The following is a 12,483-nucleotide window of genomic DNA, read 5'->3' as shown; positions in this document are numbered from 1 at the left end:
ACAAAACAGAAATAGTGTCACTGTTGTAGAAAACAAACTTATGGTTACAAGGGGAGATTGGGATCGACATATACACAATAATATATATAAAATAGATAACTAATAAGAACCTGCTATATTGCACAGGGAACTCTACTTAACACTCTGTCATGACCTATATGGGAAAAGAATCTAAAAAAGGAATGGATAACTCATTCACTCTGCTGTACAGCAGAACCTAAAACAACATTGTAAATCAACTATACCCCAATACAAATTAAAAATAGAAACACAGTGGGAAAAGTTTTCAAAAAAGGTGCACTGAAAGGTTCATTGATGATGGGCGAATAAACAAAATGTGATATAGGCATATAACACAGTACTTTTGAGCCTTGAAAAGGAAGGAAATTCTGACATACTCTACAATGTGGATGAATCTTGATGACATGCTTAGTAAAATAAACCAGTCACAAAAAGAGAAAAACAAATAAAATATTCTGTGATAAACCATAATGGAAAATAATATTTAAAAAGGAATGTATATATATGTATAACTGAATAACTTCATTGTACAGGAGAAATTTCCTGGAGAAGGACATGGCAACCCACTCCAATATTCTTGCCTGGGAAATCCCATGGACAGAGAAGCCTGGTGGGCAACAGTCCATAAGGTCGCAAAGAGTCAGACACGACTGAAGTGACTTAGCGCACACACATAGAATGCCACTTATAAAGTGTGAAAAAAAGAAACCCCACAAAACAAACTTTGATTTCTGCATGTACGTATGGGAGCATGTAGATGAAGAAAGTTAGAAAGGAGGATCAACAGCAAACTAAAGATAGCAGGAGCCTAGCAGCGGAGGGGAAGTGGGACTGTGAGGGCCGTGGGGACATCTTTTACAATGAGAATATACTTGTGTATTTAATACTGTAATTTAACAAATCAGAATAGAAAAAGACATAAATGCTGAGGCTTTACGTCCAGAGATTCCTTTTTTTTTTTTGCAAAACCAAATTTTACTTAAAACACAAATACGTTACTTTTTGCAAACAAATCCATGACACATATCTAGATAGGTTAAATAGCCACTTAGCGCTCATTTAAGTCTACAGCACCTCTCAGGTGCTGAGAGAGTGGCCCCATGCCCTTGGACACAGATGTCTGGGCTGGCTGTAGGCGGTGACAGTTCAGGCTAAAGTTTAATGCCTTAAATATTGGCTTCACGTGAGTACCGCCAGCTTCCCTGGTGGCTCAAATGGTAAAGCGTCTGCCTGCAATGCAGGAGACCTGGGTTTGATCCCTGGGTTGGGAAGATCCCCTGGAGAAGGCAATGGCAACCCACTCTAGTACTCTTGGCTGGAAAATCCCATGGACGAAGGAGCCTGGTAGGCTCCAGTCCATGGAGTTGCAAAGAGTCAGACATGACTGAGCGACTTCACTTTCACTTTCATGTGAGTACCACACAGTGGCAGCTCTTGATATTATTAAAAAGGGAGCAGCGCACTAAAGGGAAGGTTACAGAGAGGTTTGGTAAATGACTAATTCTCACCACATTAACATGCAAACTTAAGTTACTGTATCAGCCATTCTAAAATCTATACAGAAATACCCAGGAAGACGTTAGCCTCCTTCAAGGCTAGTTGTAGACCAGGACATACATTTTGGAAGTTGGTCCCTTGCAGTGTCTGTAACAGGAGTGTCCTTGAGATGCTGTGGTGGCAGGACAGGTCACTTTCTAGAAGAGTTGCCTGGGGCCCAGAAGCTTCATCCTTCATGCCCTCCTTGGTGCACGTCCAGTTTGGGGGACATACTCTTGCCTGGAAAATCCCATGGACGGAGGAACCTGATAGGCTACAGTTCATGGGGTTGCGAAGAGTCGGACACGACTGAGCGACTTCACTTCACTTCACTTCTTGGGGTGGACAGGGAAGATGCACTCAGTAAATTAGGTGAGAATACAGACTTGGGCTTCACACTCACCCTGCAGTCCCCCTTAGCCCATGTAAGCGACTTAGGAAGAAGGAATAGCAGTCAGCAGGGTCTGAGCGGTCATCCTGCACTCCTGCTGGGGTCTCAGTTTAGTGGCTAGTGGCTCAGTGCTCTGATGAAGGCTGGTATCTCCTTTCTGCAAAAGCACCAGTCCACACAGGTAGGATGCAGGTGCGACTGTCCTAGAGCCTCTCCGGTGACAGGTTCATGAGACAGTGGTCAGGAAGCAGCTTAATGGTCTGGCTAACACCGTTCTTTCCGAGAGCTGCTGACCTGTGAAGGAGAAGCTCTAGTCCTTCGTCTTCAGTGTTTCCGGTGGAGCAGCAAGTGGAAAACCTGGGCTACATGTAGTGTGGAGAAGCTGGCGTGCTGGGCACAGAACTGCCTATGAGGGCAACGACCAGTGCTTGGGGTCTGCTTGGTGTGGGTGTCTGCTCCAGACAAGGTGGCTTCCACTTTCCTGCAAGGGAGGAAGAAGCCCTGGGCCCCCACCCACATGGGGAAGCAGGGCTTGAAGTGGTCTCTCTCCTCCCTGCTGGAGAGTGAAATGTGGTTGAAATCACAACTTCAACAGACCTCGTTTAGCCAGTTTTTGTTCCCTTGCCAAAAAAAAAAAAAAATGCAGAGAACCAAATTCTAAATGACAATAAATACCTTTTTTTCTCCACAATATTGCTTAGGAAAATCAAGAGCCAGCAATCCATTCATCCTGAAGGTCCTAAGAGTCACGGGCAAATGGGGTTTTCCTGGTGAGGCAGATCCCTGCCTGGGGTGGGCTGATTCTGTGCTAAGAGGCCTGTTGGGTTACATGACACCCAGGAGATGCGATCCTCGGAAGAACAGAGATCCCAGAGTAAAAAATGAGACCCAAACCAGCCAGGGGCCTGCTCTTATTGGCTTTAGGCTGATGCCAGAGCTCTGCTAATAGATTCGGGGAGGTGAGCAGACACCCCTGAGGGGCTGTCCTGGGCTTGGAGGGAAACTGGCAGAGGGGTGGAGGAGTCCATAGTGCTGTTTCCATGTCAGAAAACCCTAAGTAGCCTAGATTAATGCTCTAACAGGTCAACTCCAGAAATCCATCATTTGCAGCGAGATCTGGAGAGCAAGGTCTCCACCAGATGATAGCGCGGTGGCAATGATGGTAGCAGAAGGCTGGGTGATGCAGAGATGAGAAATGCTGTGAAGTCAGGATTCAGCACTTCACATTGTAAATCAAAGTCCTGATGCCAGACCAGTCCCAGGCACAGGAAAAAAAGAAACCATAACAAAATTCCACATCTTGTTCACAGAAGAACATAGGAGGGGGGTGCTAGAAATACTGTGGCAGTGTGCTGTGCTTTGGAATGGAAGCAATGTCTCTCCAAGGAAGCAAGGGTGTGTGGCAAAGCAGCGGTACCAGCCAGGGAAGGCCGCCATCCACACTCCAGTGCTGGAAGCCCACCTTTGGACTCATGAAGTGCCAGGAGTGCCACGGAGGCCAGCAGCGCTAGAACTGCTGCATGAAAGAAAGTGAAAGTGAAAGGCGTTCAGTAGTGTCTGACTCTTTGTGACCTCATGGAGTATACAGTCCATGGCATTCTCCAGGCCAGAGACTGGAGTGGGTAGCTGTTCCATTCTCCAGGGGATCTTCCCAACCCAGGGATTGAACCCAGGTCTCTCACATTGCAGGCAGATTCTTTACCAACTGAGCCACCAGGAAAGCCCAAGAATACTGGAGTGAGTAGCCTATCCTTTCTCCAGTGGATCTTCCCAATCCAGGAATCGAACTGGGGTCTCCTGCATTGCAGGTGGATTCTTTACCAGCTGAGCTTCCAGGGAAGGTCCAATGAAGCATCTGTAATGAGGTAACACTTGGTTCTTGGGAAGGTGGAGAACAAGTTCCTAGACCACGAGCACCATAAACTCAAACCCAGTTAGATCGCATTTATTGAATTGAAACCTTTCTTTTAACTTGTCGATGAGCTGCTCCATGTCACACTTGAGGAGGTCGCTGCTGGTCTTGCTGCAGAGCCTGCAGTTCTGCTTGTTGAGCTCACCCTGCAAGACCAACTTCTCCAAGTACAGGTAGACATGGACACCGTCATGGCTCCAAACCACACTTCCTGGACAGGTTCTGCATTTCTGGTTTTAAAGTTCTAATTTTGCTTAGCGTTAGCTCGATGTGCAGGGACTTCTCTGGGAAAGTTTTGCTCATGTCCTTCTTGAGGTTGGGGGCCTTCACGTACCCTATCACTGTGGTGATGTAGCAGATGAACATGAAGACGGCACTCGTGCTTTCCACAGGGCCCCCAAGAGTCATCCAGGAGGTTGGGGTTGTACTCCAGGGCATCCCCGAGTTGTCCCCTAGTTCTGAGCCGACAGAGTGCGGGGACGCTGGACCAGGGCCTTCTGTCTTGAGTGTGACCAGGGTGTTGGTGGAGTATAGGAACTTGACGTAAGGCACAACCTTTCCATTTGCCCCCAACTGGAAGACTGCCTCAGAAGAGCCGCTGGAGGGATGTGTCTGCTTCTGGCTGCCCACCCTCAGGTCACTGACCCGCAGCCTTCTCTGTAGGGTGGGCCTGAGAAGGCTGCACACTGGGACCGCTTAGCGCAGATCAGCGCAGTCCTGCGGTTCTTGGAGTCATACTGCCTTATGTCCTTGATGAGTCTCCTCCATGCCTTTGGGTCTGGGGATCCAGATATGTTTGGTTCTTTGAAAGAGGCACATCCCACTGCGTCTTTCAAGGGCAGGCCACAAGCCGCCTGTGGCACTGCCTGTCCAGGCTCTGGCCCAGTCTGAGGGCTGAGCAGGCCCTGGGGCGTCAAGGCCCTGCCAGGAGGTTCCAGCAACAGATGGCTGCGGCAGGGGCAGCAGGTGCTTCTTGCTGTGCAGGCCCAGACTCTGGGGCTGCCTGTTGAGGGGAGAAGATTGCAGCCTGGTTGCATCTCCAATCCCCTTGCTTCTTCAGCACCTGCTGGGTGGCCCTGGCAGCATGGCTGGGTATGGGCCTGGGAATGAGCAGGGTGATGCACATGCTTTGGCCACTGCCCTCAGAGATTGTTAACTGGATGGTTTTGGTGGGAATTGTTTTGTTTGTTTGTTTGTTTGTTCGATGTCTTCCTAGGTGATTCTGAGACCACAGGCTTGAGTATTGGCTATTGGAGACTATATGGTAAAATCCTCAATTCAGCTTAAGTGTTTTTATAGAATAACTTGTTAAAATTTGGCATAGTGTTTGCTTTGGCAGCACACAGGCTAACACTGAGCAATGCAGAGAAGATTAGCATGGGCCCTGTGCAAGGATGACACGCAAATTTGTGAAACATTCCATATAGTTGTTAGGACGGCAAATTTTATGTCGTGTGTATTTTACCAAGGTTTAAAATCGTAACAGTTTTGTTTAATTAAAAACATTAAGAAGGATTTCAGTTCATTGAGCCATGTCTCCATAGTCTGAGCTTGGGTTGGAAAAGAATTTCCAGACAGTATTTCAGAAAGGAGTGAGTTTATTAAGAACAAAGAGCAGAGATAATGAAGGTGCTGCAAGCACAGAGGGCTGACCTCCTAACAGACCAGGGGAGAGTCCACAGGAAGCTATTAGACCAGTGGATTGGCTCAAGGGAGAGCCCACAGAAGTAATAGATACTTCTGAACAGATAGTTCTGAATGAATTGATACCTCTGAATAGATAGTTCTGAGTGAATAGATACTTCTGAATAGATAGTGAGGGAGGCTGCGAATACACCAGGCCGACTTCCTGACAGACCAGGGAAAGATGACTCTTCATGGGTTAGTAGCCAATTTTTGGAGCCTCAAGACAAAGAAAATTCTTGCTGGAAGGGTAGCATTAAGTGATTGATTAGGGCACTGTAGGGTGAGCAGCGGGGTGGGCATTTTTGCCTAATACGGGGTCAGGAACTGGCCAATAAGGATCGGGGGCTTTTGGCAGCGGTTAAAAAGGGGCTCAGTCATTTCTGGAAATGACCTTGGTTCTGGGCTCTGCCTCTGTGGTCTTGGTGTGCAGCCTTGCAGCTGTGGGCTTGCGATAGGGCTCTGTAAGTCCTCTGTCACTAACTCAAATGTTGTCTGTTTCTCTCCAGATGAACGTTGGTTTTCCCATTTTTCTTCAGGCAAAACTCTGTCTTTTCTCACCTGTAGCATTTTTACGTGTGAGGAGTCTGGGCCTGTCTGTGGTCACCCAGCACACGTGTCCTCTGGGCCATATTAATGCATGTCGCTTCTGCACATTGTTGCTCTGCCCCTGTGAGTCGAGGCACTGTCCATTCTGAAGAGAGTTCCTTGTGATCTCAGGAAAACATCCATTTACTCTCCAGTTCCCTATTTCATTTTCTATCCTGTTGGGAGCCAGAGAACAGAAAGAGAGGGCTCAGGTCCATGACTGTGCCTGAGTGAGGAGAACCACAAGAGAACGTCCTTGTGAATAGAAGCCAGCTCAAAAGTTGCTGCAGAATTTTTTTTAAATTATAGGTTGCTGCCCTAGACCTTGTTACATAAATTATAGTATGAAATCCTCCAGCCCTAGACCTTGTTACATAAATTATAGTATAAAATCCTCCAAATTCTGAATTCCAACACACATCTGACCATAAATGCTTCAGGTAGAGGGCATTCAGATTGTGGATCTGTACAGAAAAGCACTTAGAATAATAGTTCCTGGCACGTAATGCGTGCTCAGTTGCTTCTGTCTTGTCCGACTCTTTGAGACCCTGTGGTCTGGAGCCTTCCAGGCTCCTCTGTCCGTGGGATTCTCCAGGCAAGAATACTCGAGTAGGTTGCCATGCCCTGCTCCAGGGCATCTTCCCAACTCAGGGACTGAACCTGCGTCTCCTGCATTGTAGGTGGATTCTTACTGCTGACCACGAGGGAAGCCCTGGTGTATAATAAACATACACAAAGAAACTACTGGTATTATGTCACGTTTAGCCTGGCCCAGCTTGTCTGTTTTACTTAGCCTAGAAACCATTGTTACATTGTGCACATTTAAACTTAGGAAGATCAAGCATATCACCCTATGACCAAATGGGTGATGCCCCAACTCACTTTAATATAACAAGCCTTCCTTGTCTGCTTATCATCTCTGTTTTGGTTTTCCCATCCTTACCTTCAGTTAGCAAGACAGGGATTCAATGTCGTGCTTATCAGCCGGACACTGGAAAAACTACAGGCCATTGCTGCGGAGATTGGTGAGTGACTCCAAGAAATAAGGGAGATGTTTGTGGAGCCCACTAGCCAGGTCTGCTCACATCCTGCCTGCAGAGGCGTCTGTCAGCATCCCTACATTTGCTCTCTGGTGCCTGGGGTACAAGCCTCCTTTGGGGAGCCCAGTTTACAAAGTTAAGTGCAGGACATAAGTGGCTTGAGCTCACTTTAGTTCATCAGTGATTCTTTGGGCTTCATGAAGCAGAAAGACATTCACCCCACAAATAGGTCCACTCTTTCTTGTGTCTAGGGTCTGTCTCTAGAATCAGATTCCCTCATTCAGAGGCCTCAGCTGTCTGAATGCTTCAGTTACTTCCTTGAAAAGCAGGGACTTCCTTCCTTATGTCTGTGCTGTGCTCCTTGCAGAGGGATGAGAGACAATGCTCACTGCTAGTTGTTAGATTAAAAAAAAAAGATTTGATTCAGGGCTGCTATGTATGGTGTGAGGGTTGTCACTATACAACCCTAAGAGGTAGGATTTATATTATAATATTTTATTTTGATGATCCACTCTGAAGTGTTTTTAGTCAATAATGATCATCATATCCCCTTCTGAGCATTTGAATTTGAATAATTAACTATTAACTTAGTGATTAATAAACTCAATGCAAAGGAATGAGTCTTTAACTATGAAGACTCACGAAGACCATAGCAGGCTGTCTGTGGACAGTCTTATTTCCCTGGGACAAATTTGGATAAGAGAAGACCGTGGGGGAATATGTGTCTGAACACTCACAATGAGGAGGCTCAGTGTCCTTGAACCAGTGAATTCTGCTTTTGTTCTCTAATTGGATATCTGAAATAACTTTGACCAGGACTAGGACGTTCTTCAGTATTTTCCTGACTGTGCACTTTTTATTGTCTTTTTGAAAAACAAGTAGTGTCTTTGAAGTGTCCCCAGGCTATGCCTTAAGATCACTTGCCCCAGAAATATTGGGTCTAACTCCAAAGCTGAGTGGGCAGCAGCTAGTGAAATCTGCCTGCAGTTTTTATATCTAAGAAAAAGCTCCAGCAGAAGGCAAGTTCACATAGACCAGTGGAAAGAAGATTGAACTTGGAGGGAGCAGGGAGTGGGTGCCCTTGGTCAAGCTAGTAAGCTTCTTAGAGCCTTAATTTTCTCCTCCAGAAAGTGGAGACAATGCCTACTTCATTCTTGAGAATATTAAAAAAAATATAGTGTGCGTGTAAATGTTTTTGTAAATGCTAAAGTGTTGGACAAATGCAAAGGGTTTCTGAGTGTACGTGGAGAGGACCGGATACTCACCGAGCACAAGGCTCACACTTTGCTCTAACAGCCCTCAGCCCACGGGTCTGAAACGTGAGCAGGCACCACAGTCGCCCCCAGTGCGTGTGAAAACAGACCACCAGGCCCACTCCCAGGGCTTCCTGGTTCAGCAGGCCTGGGTGGAGCCTGAGATTTTATTTCTAACAAGTTACCAGTGATGCTGATGCTGTGGTCTGCGGGCCTTGCTTTGAGAACTGTTGTATTAAATCTGTTATAATGCCTTTACTTGTCACTGCAGTGACTCTTAGAATCACACAGAAACCACCATTCACAAATCTTTTAACACATTCCAGCATTTATCTGGGGCTATTTCTTGTTTCTAATTAAGACGATGGGCTTGTGTTCTTAAGTGTCTGTTCTGTTCAGGTAATACTCAGGGAGTATTAGGGGAATAAGGACAAGAGGCGGATTTGGACACCTGTTCATTGAAAAATAACTATTGTCTCTCATGCAGAGCTGACGATAGGAAGCACCGTGAAGATAATACAAGCAGATTTTGCCAAAGATGACATCTATGACTATATTAAAGAAAAACTTAAAGGCTTAGAAATTGGAATTTTAGGTAAGTAAATTGCAATAATGCAAAGCTTGTCAAAATAAGTCAGTGAAATAATGATCTTAGTGAGACTTGATTATTCAGTAGTAGCTTAAATTTAACCCATGACTGTAAGCTGTAGCATTAAACCAAATATTAAAGTTCAGTTCTACAAAAGGCATTACTGGATTAACAAATTTGTATATGGTTTTGGAATGTAGCAAACCTTTACATAATTTCAATCTTCCCAACCATATTTCCTAGTATTAAAATATTTTTCTTTCACTGAAGGTTGACATTTGACAGGAAGAGGGAAACTTTGGTCTAATGGAATTAATTGAGTAAACAAACATTGCTGTGATTGATTCATGAAGTAGTGAGTCAGTATGGTTATTTGAGGATAGAGTTTCTCATTTGGGAAATAAGATCCAATTTCTTTTTTCTGTGATAATTTATAGATGATCTGTTTTGTGATCACATACACAGTACAGTGTATTGTAGAGAGAAGGAGGATTTTGATTTTCAAAATAATTACATTTACTAATAATAATGTAAAATGTACTCTAGGAAAACTAGAAGGAGCAGATGAACACATAAAAGAATTATGAGTTCCTTAAAATCTTTAACAGCCTGAGATGGCATCTTGGTACATATCTTTCCAGATACATACATGCATATTTTCAAAATGAGGATTAAACTTACATACTGTTTTGCAACATTTAAAGAAATTATACATTACAAATGTTCTCCCAGGTTTTTAAAACTCTGAGCAGTCATAGTTTTGAATGACTGCATTGCATCCCACCATACGGCTGTACCATGGTTCATTTTATCTGCATTGTATTATTGGATCACAATTTTTTCCCTTCCAATTTCCTCACTGTTATTGAATTATGTTGCAGTGAACAGCCTTTTATATATTCTTTTTGTACATGCTTTCTTGGAAAACTTCTCAAGAGAATTTCTGGGTTGAATATGACAATTTTTAAGGCTTTCAATAGACATTTGCCATGGACTCTTCTGATATCTTTTCGTTTTGCCTTTCTCGGTCAGTCAACAATGTTGGAATGCTTCCAAACCTTCTCCCAAGCCATTTCCTTAACACGCCAGCTGACATCCAGGTAGGCTTGTACTGTTCTGTGGATATTTTCCTTTCCTCCAGTCCTGAGCCCCCAACTGGGTAATACCAGGGCTGGGAAGGGGTGATGGGAGTGTGGTCAAAATTCTGCAATGCAGGTGGATGACTGGAGGTGTCCCCTTCAAGTACTCACCTGAGTACTTGATACATAGTGAAGGGTATCACTGTTCTGGACTATCTCTAGGAAAAGAACATCTTCCCTCTTCTCCACACATCAAAATTCACTTGTCCCAGTTTTTTGGGGGCTCTACACTGTGCTTTATAAGGGAAGTAATGCTGCCTAACAAATTCATAGCTCTGGATTCATTGGGAGAAAGCCAGCTCTTTGGCTTTTTTTGCCTTTCAAGGTCATAAGATTCACTCAACTTTCGGTGTGAGGGAAGTCCATAATACAGACTTTGTGGCTGAAGGTGTTGTAAGTTCAACAAGCTTAACTCAGACCCATGACTGTCATTGTTTGGTCTTGAGTAAATTTATTATGCATTAACAGTCTTTGAAGGCACTGTATTTTGACTCTTCTCCAGGCTTTGCCCTTTGAAATCAAAGGGTTATACTAATTTTGAACAGGCTATGATGCTTCTATTTCCCAATCTTGCAAGTATTCCTAAAGGTTCCATGTAAGCCCCAAGTGTACTGCATGGACGAATAATGCCAGATTGCTTGGACACTGCTGAACCTCCTCACCAAACCTCTTCTGGCCACATGTCTAAGTCCATGTTCCCTGTTTCTGGCATAAGTCTGTGTGTCTTTTCATTAAGTTCACTCCATTCCTGCTTTTCTTTATTTATGTCTACATTTGTACTTGTCTATGTGTCTGTCCCTCTTTCCTTCTTTGTGTGTCTTGGGTGATTCTGGTAGTTTCTTTATCTGGCTTCTGGAGCCCAGAACCTCTACCTTATATTATACAACCATTCATCTTTATAATCTTTATGTTGCTACTGCTAAGTCGCTTCAGTCATGTCCGACTCTGTGTGACCCCATAGACGGCAGCCCACCAGGCCCCTCCGTCCCTGGGATTCTCCAGGCAAGAACACTGGAGTGGGTTGCCATTTCCTTCTCCAATGCGTGAAAGTGAACAGTGAAAGTGAAGTCGCTCAGTCGTGTCTGACTCTTTGCAACTCCATGGACCGCAGCCTACCAGGCTTCTCTGTCCATGGGATTTTCCAGGCAAGAGTACTGGAGTGGGGTGCCATTGCCTTCTCCAAATCTTTATGTTAGTGTCTTCTAGACCCACATTTACTAACCTCCCTTTCTTTAGCTGCAAATTGACCATCTCCCTTTGAGAAACAGTGTCCATATTCCTCCCTAAATTTTCAAGGAAACTCTTAATTGACTCCTATTCAAGGTCATGTTCTTGGAGACGCATAGAGTAGTTGTCAGATTTTTCCCAGTTCTAGTGCATTGTTGCTGAATATCAACTTGGAGCGTAGTTTGCAGACTAAGTGATACAACCATTTAGGCACACACTTTTGTCCACTTTGTGGTTCTTTAGCATTGAATATTTCTCAAGAGAATTTCTCAAATGATCAAGCTAAATCATGATTGTGATTATTTATTACAGAGCCTCATCCACTGTAACATCACCTCCGTTGTGAAGGTATGTGATCACTGTATGTGCTCAGCGCATTAAAATGTAGTAGCTGTTGGAAGTTGGCCACTCAGGAGAACTGGCCCCTTCCCTGTAAATGTAGAATTCTTTAAAATTGAACTGTACTTGATTGAAAGACTATGTAGTAGCCTTTTAATTGTCTTATTCTTTTTTCATTAAGAAAATACGGTGGATTCACTCTCCCTAGCATCTGAATCTTATTTCTGCAGTCAGTTTTGTCATATGTCAGAACATATGAGGCTTGATGATGATGAATTCGGGATTCCAAAGCAACTTATAAAAATTAGTACCCTCCTCTGAATTTAGTCTTTGTAAATAGAGGAAAGCTCACTCTGTTTGGAAAAAGGACAGAGACTGTGGTTTAAATTTTATAGACTTGTTAAAAAATTTTTTTGTTGTTGAATTGAAGTTCAAGTGCATGTGTATTCTGATTCCAGATCAGTTACTAGTTAAGTAGACATCATTGGGCATGCTATTTAGCTCCCTTGAACTTCATATTCTTCATCTGCTATTAATGTATTGAGGGTTGAACTAAATGGTATGTCAAGTGCCATTCAGCACTCAGGTCCTTTTATTAGAATTTACTGCATAAGCATTTATAGGCTTGACTACCACAAAGCTATCCTATGCTGTACCTTTGTGTGAATAAAAAAAAGGTAGACAGATTGTCTGGGCAGACAGTTTGGAGAAAGGTGCTGCCTGAAAGTGGACATAGCCCTATCTATGCTTGATGAGTAGATGATG

At 44.1% G+C, this 12,483-nt stretch overlaps 1 protein-coding gene, 1 non-coding gene and 1 pseudogene across 10 annotated transcripts in view; 2 read left to right on the top strand and 1 right to left on the bottom strand.

Annotated features, from left to right (window-relative positions):
* The window catches only part of SLC35D2 (solute carrier family 35 member D2), a 131,567-nt gene that overhangs the window by 96,250 nt on the left and 22,834 nt on the right, over window positions 1–12,483 (top strand). For all 9 annotated transcript variants that reach the window (XM_045165124.1, XM_045165127.1, XM_045165121.1 and 6 more), the window contains 4 exons: window positions 7,081–7,156; window positions 8,912–9,019; window positions 10,046–10,113; window positions 11,692–11,727. In XM_045165124.1, coding sequence (XP_045021059.1) covers window positions 7,081–7,156; window positions 8,912–9,019; window positions 10,046–10,113; window positions 11,692–11,727 — 288 coding nt within the window. The remainder of the gene's footprint in view (window positions 1–7,080; window positions 7,157–8,911; window positions 9,020–10,045; window positions 10,114–11,691; window positions 11,728–12,483) is intronic.
* Window positions 3,695–5,029, bottom strand: LOC112583946 (annotated as a pseudogene).
* On the top strand, window positions 5,184–5,289 carry LOC112584073. The gene has a single exon (XR_003108428.1). It is a non-coding gene; the product is annotated as a U6 spliceosomal RNA (small nuclear RNA).

This window comes from Bubalus bubalis, chromosome 3 (genome assembly GCF_019923935.1).
Source record: "Bubalus bubalis isolate 160015118507 breed Murrah chromosome 3, NDDB_SH_1, whole genome shotgun sequence".
In the NCBI taxonomy this organism is placed as follows: Eukaryota; Metazoa; Chordata; class Mammalia; order Artiodactyla; family Bovidae; genus Bubalus; species Bubalus bubalis.
This window is presented reverse-complemented; position numbering and strand designations above follow the sequence as displayed.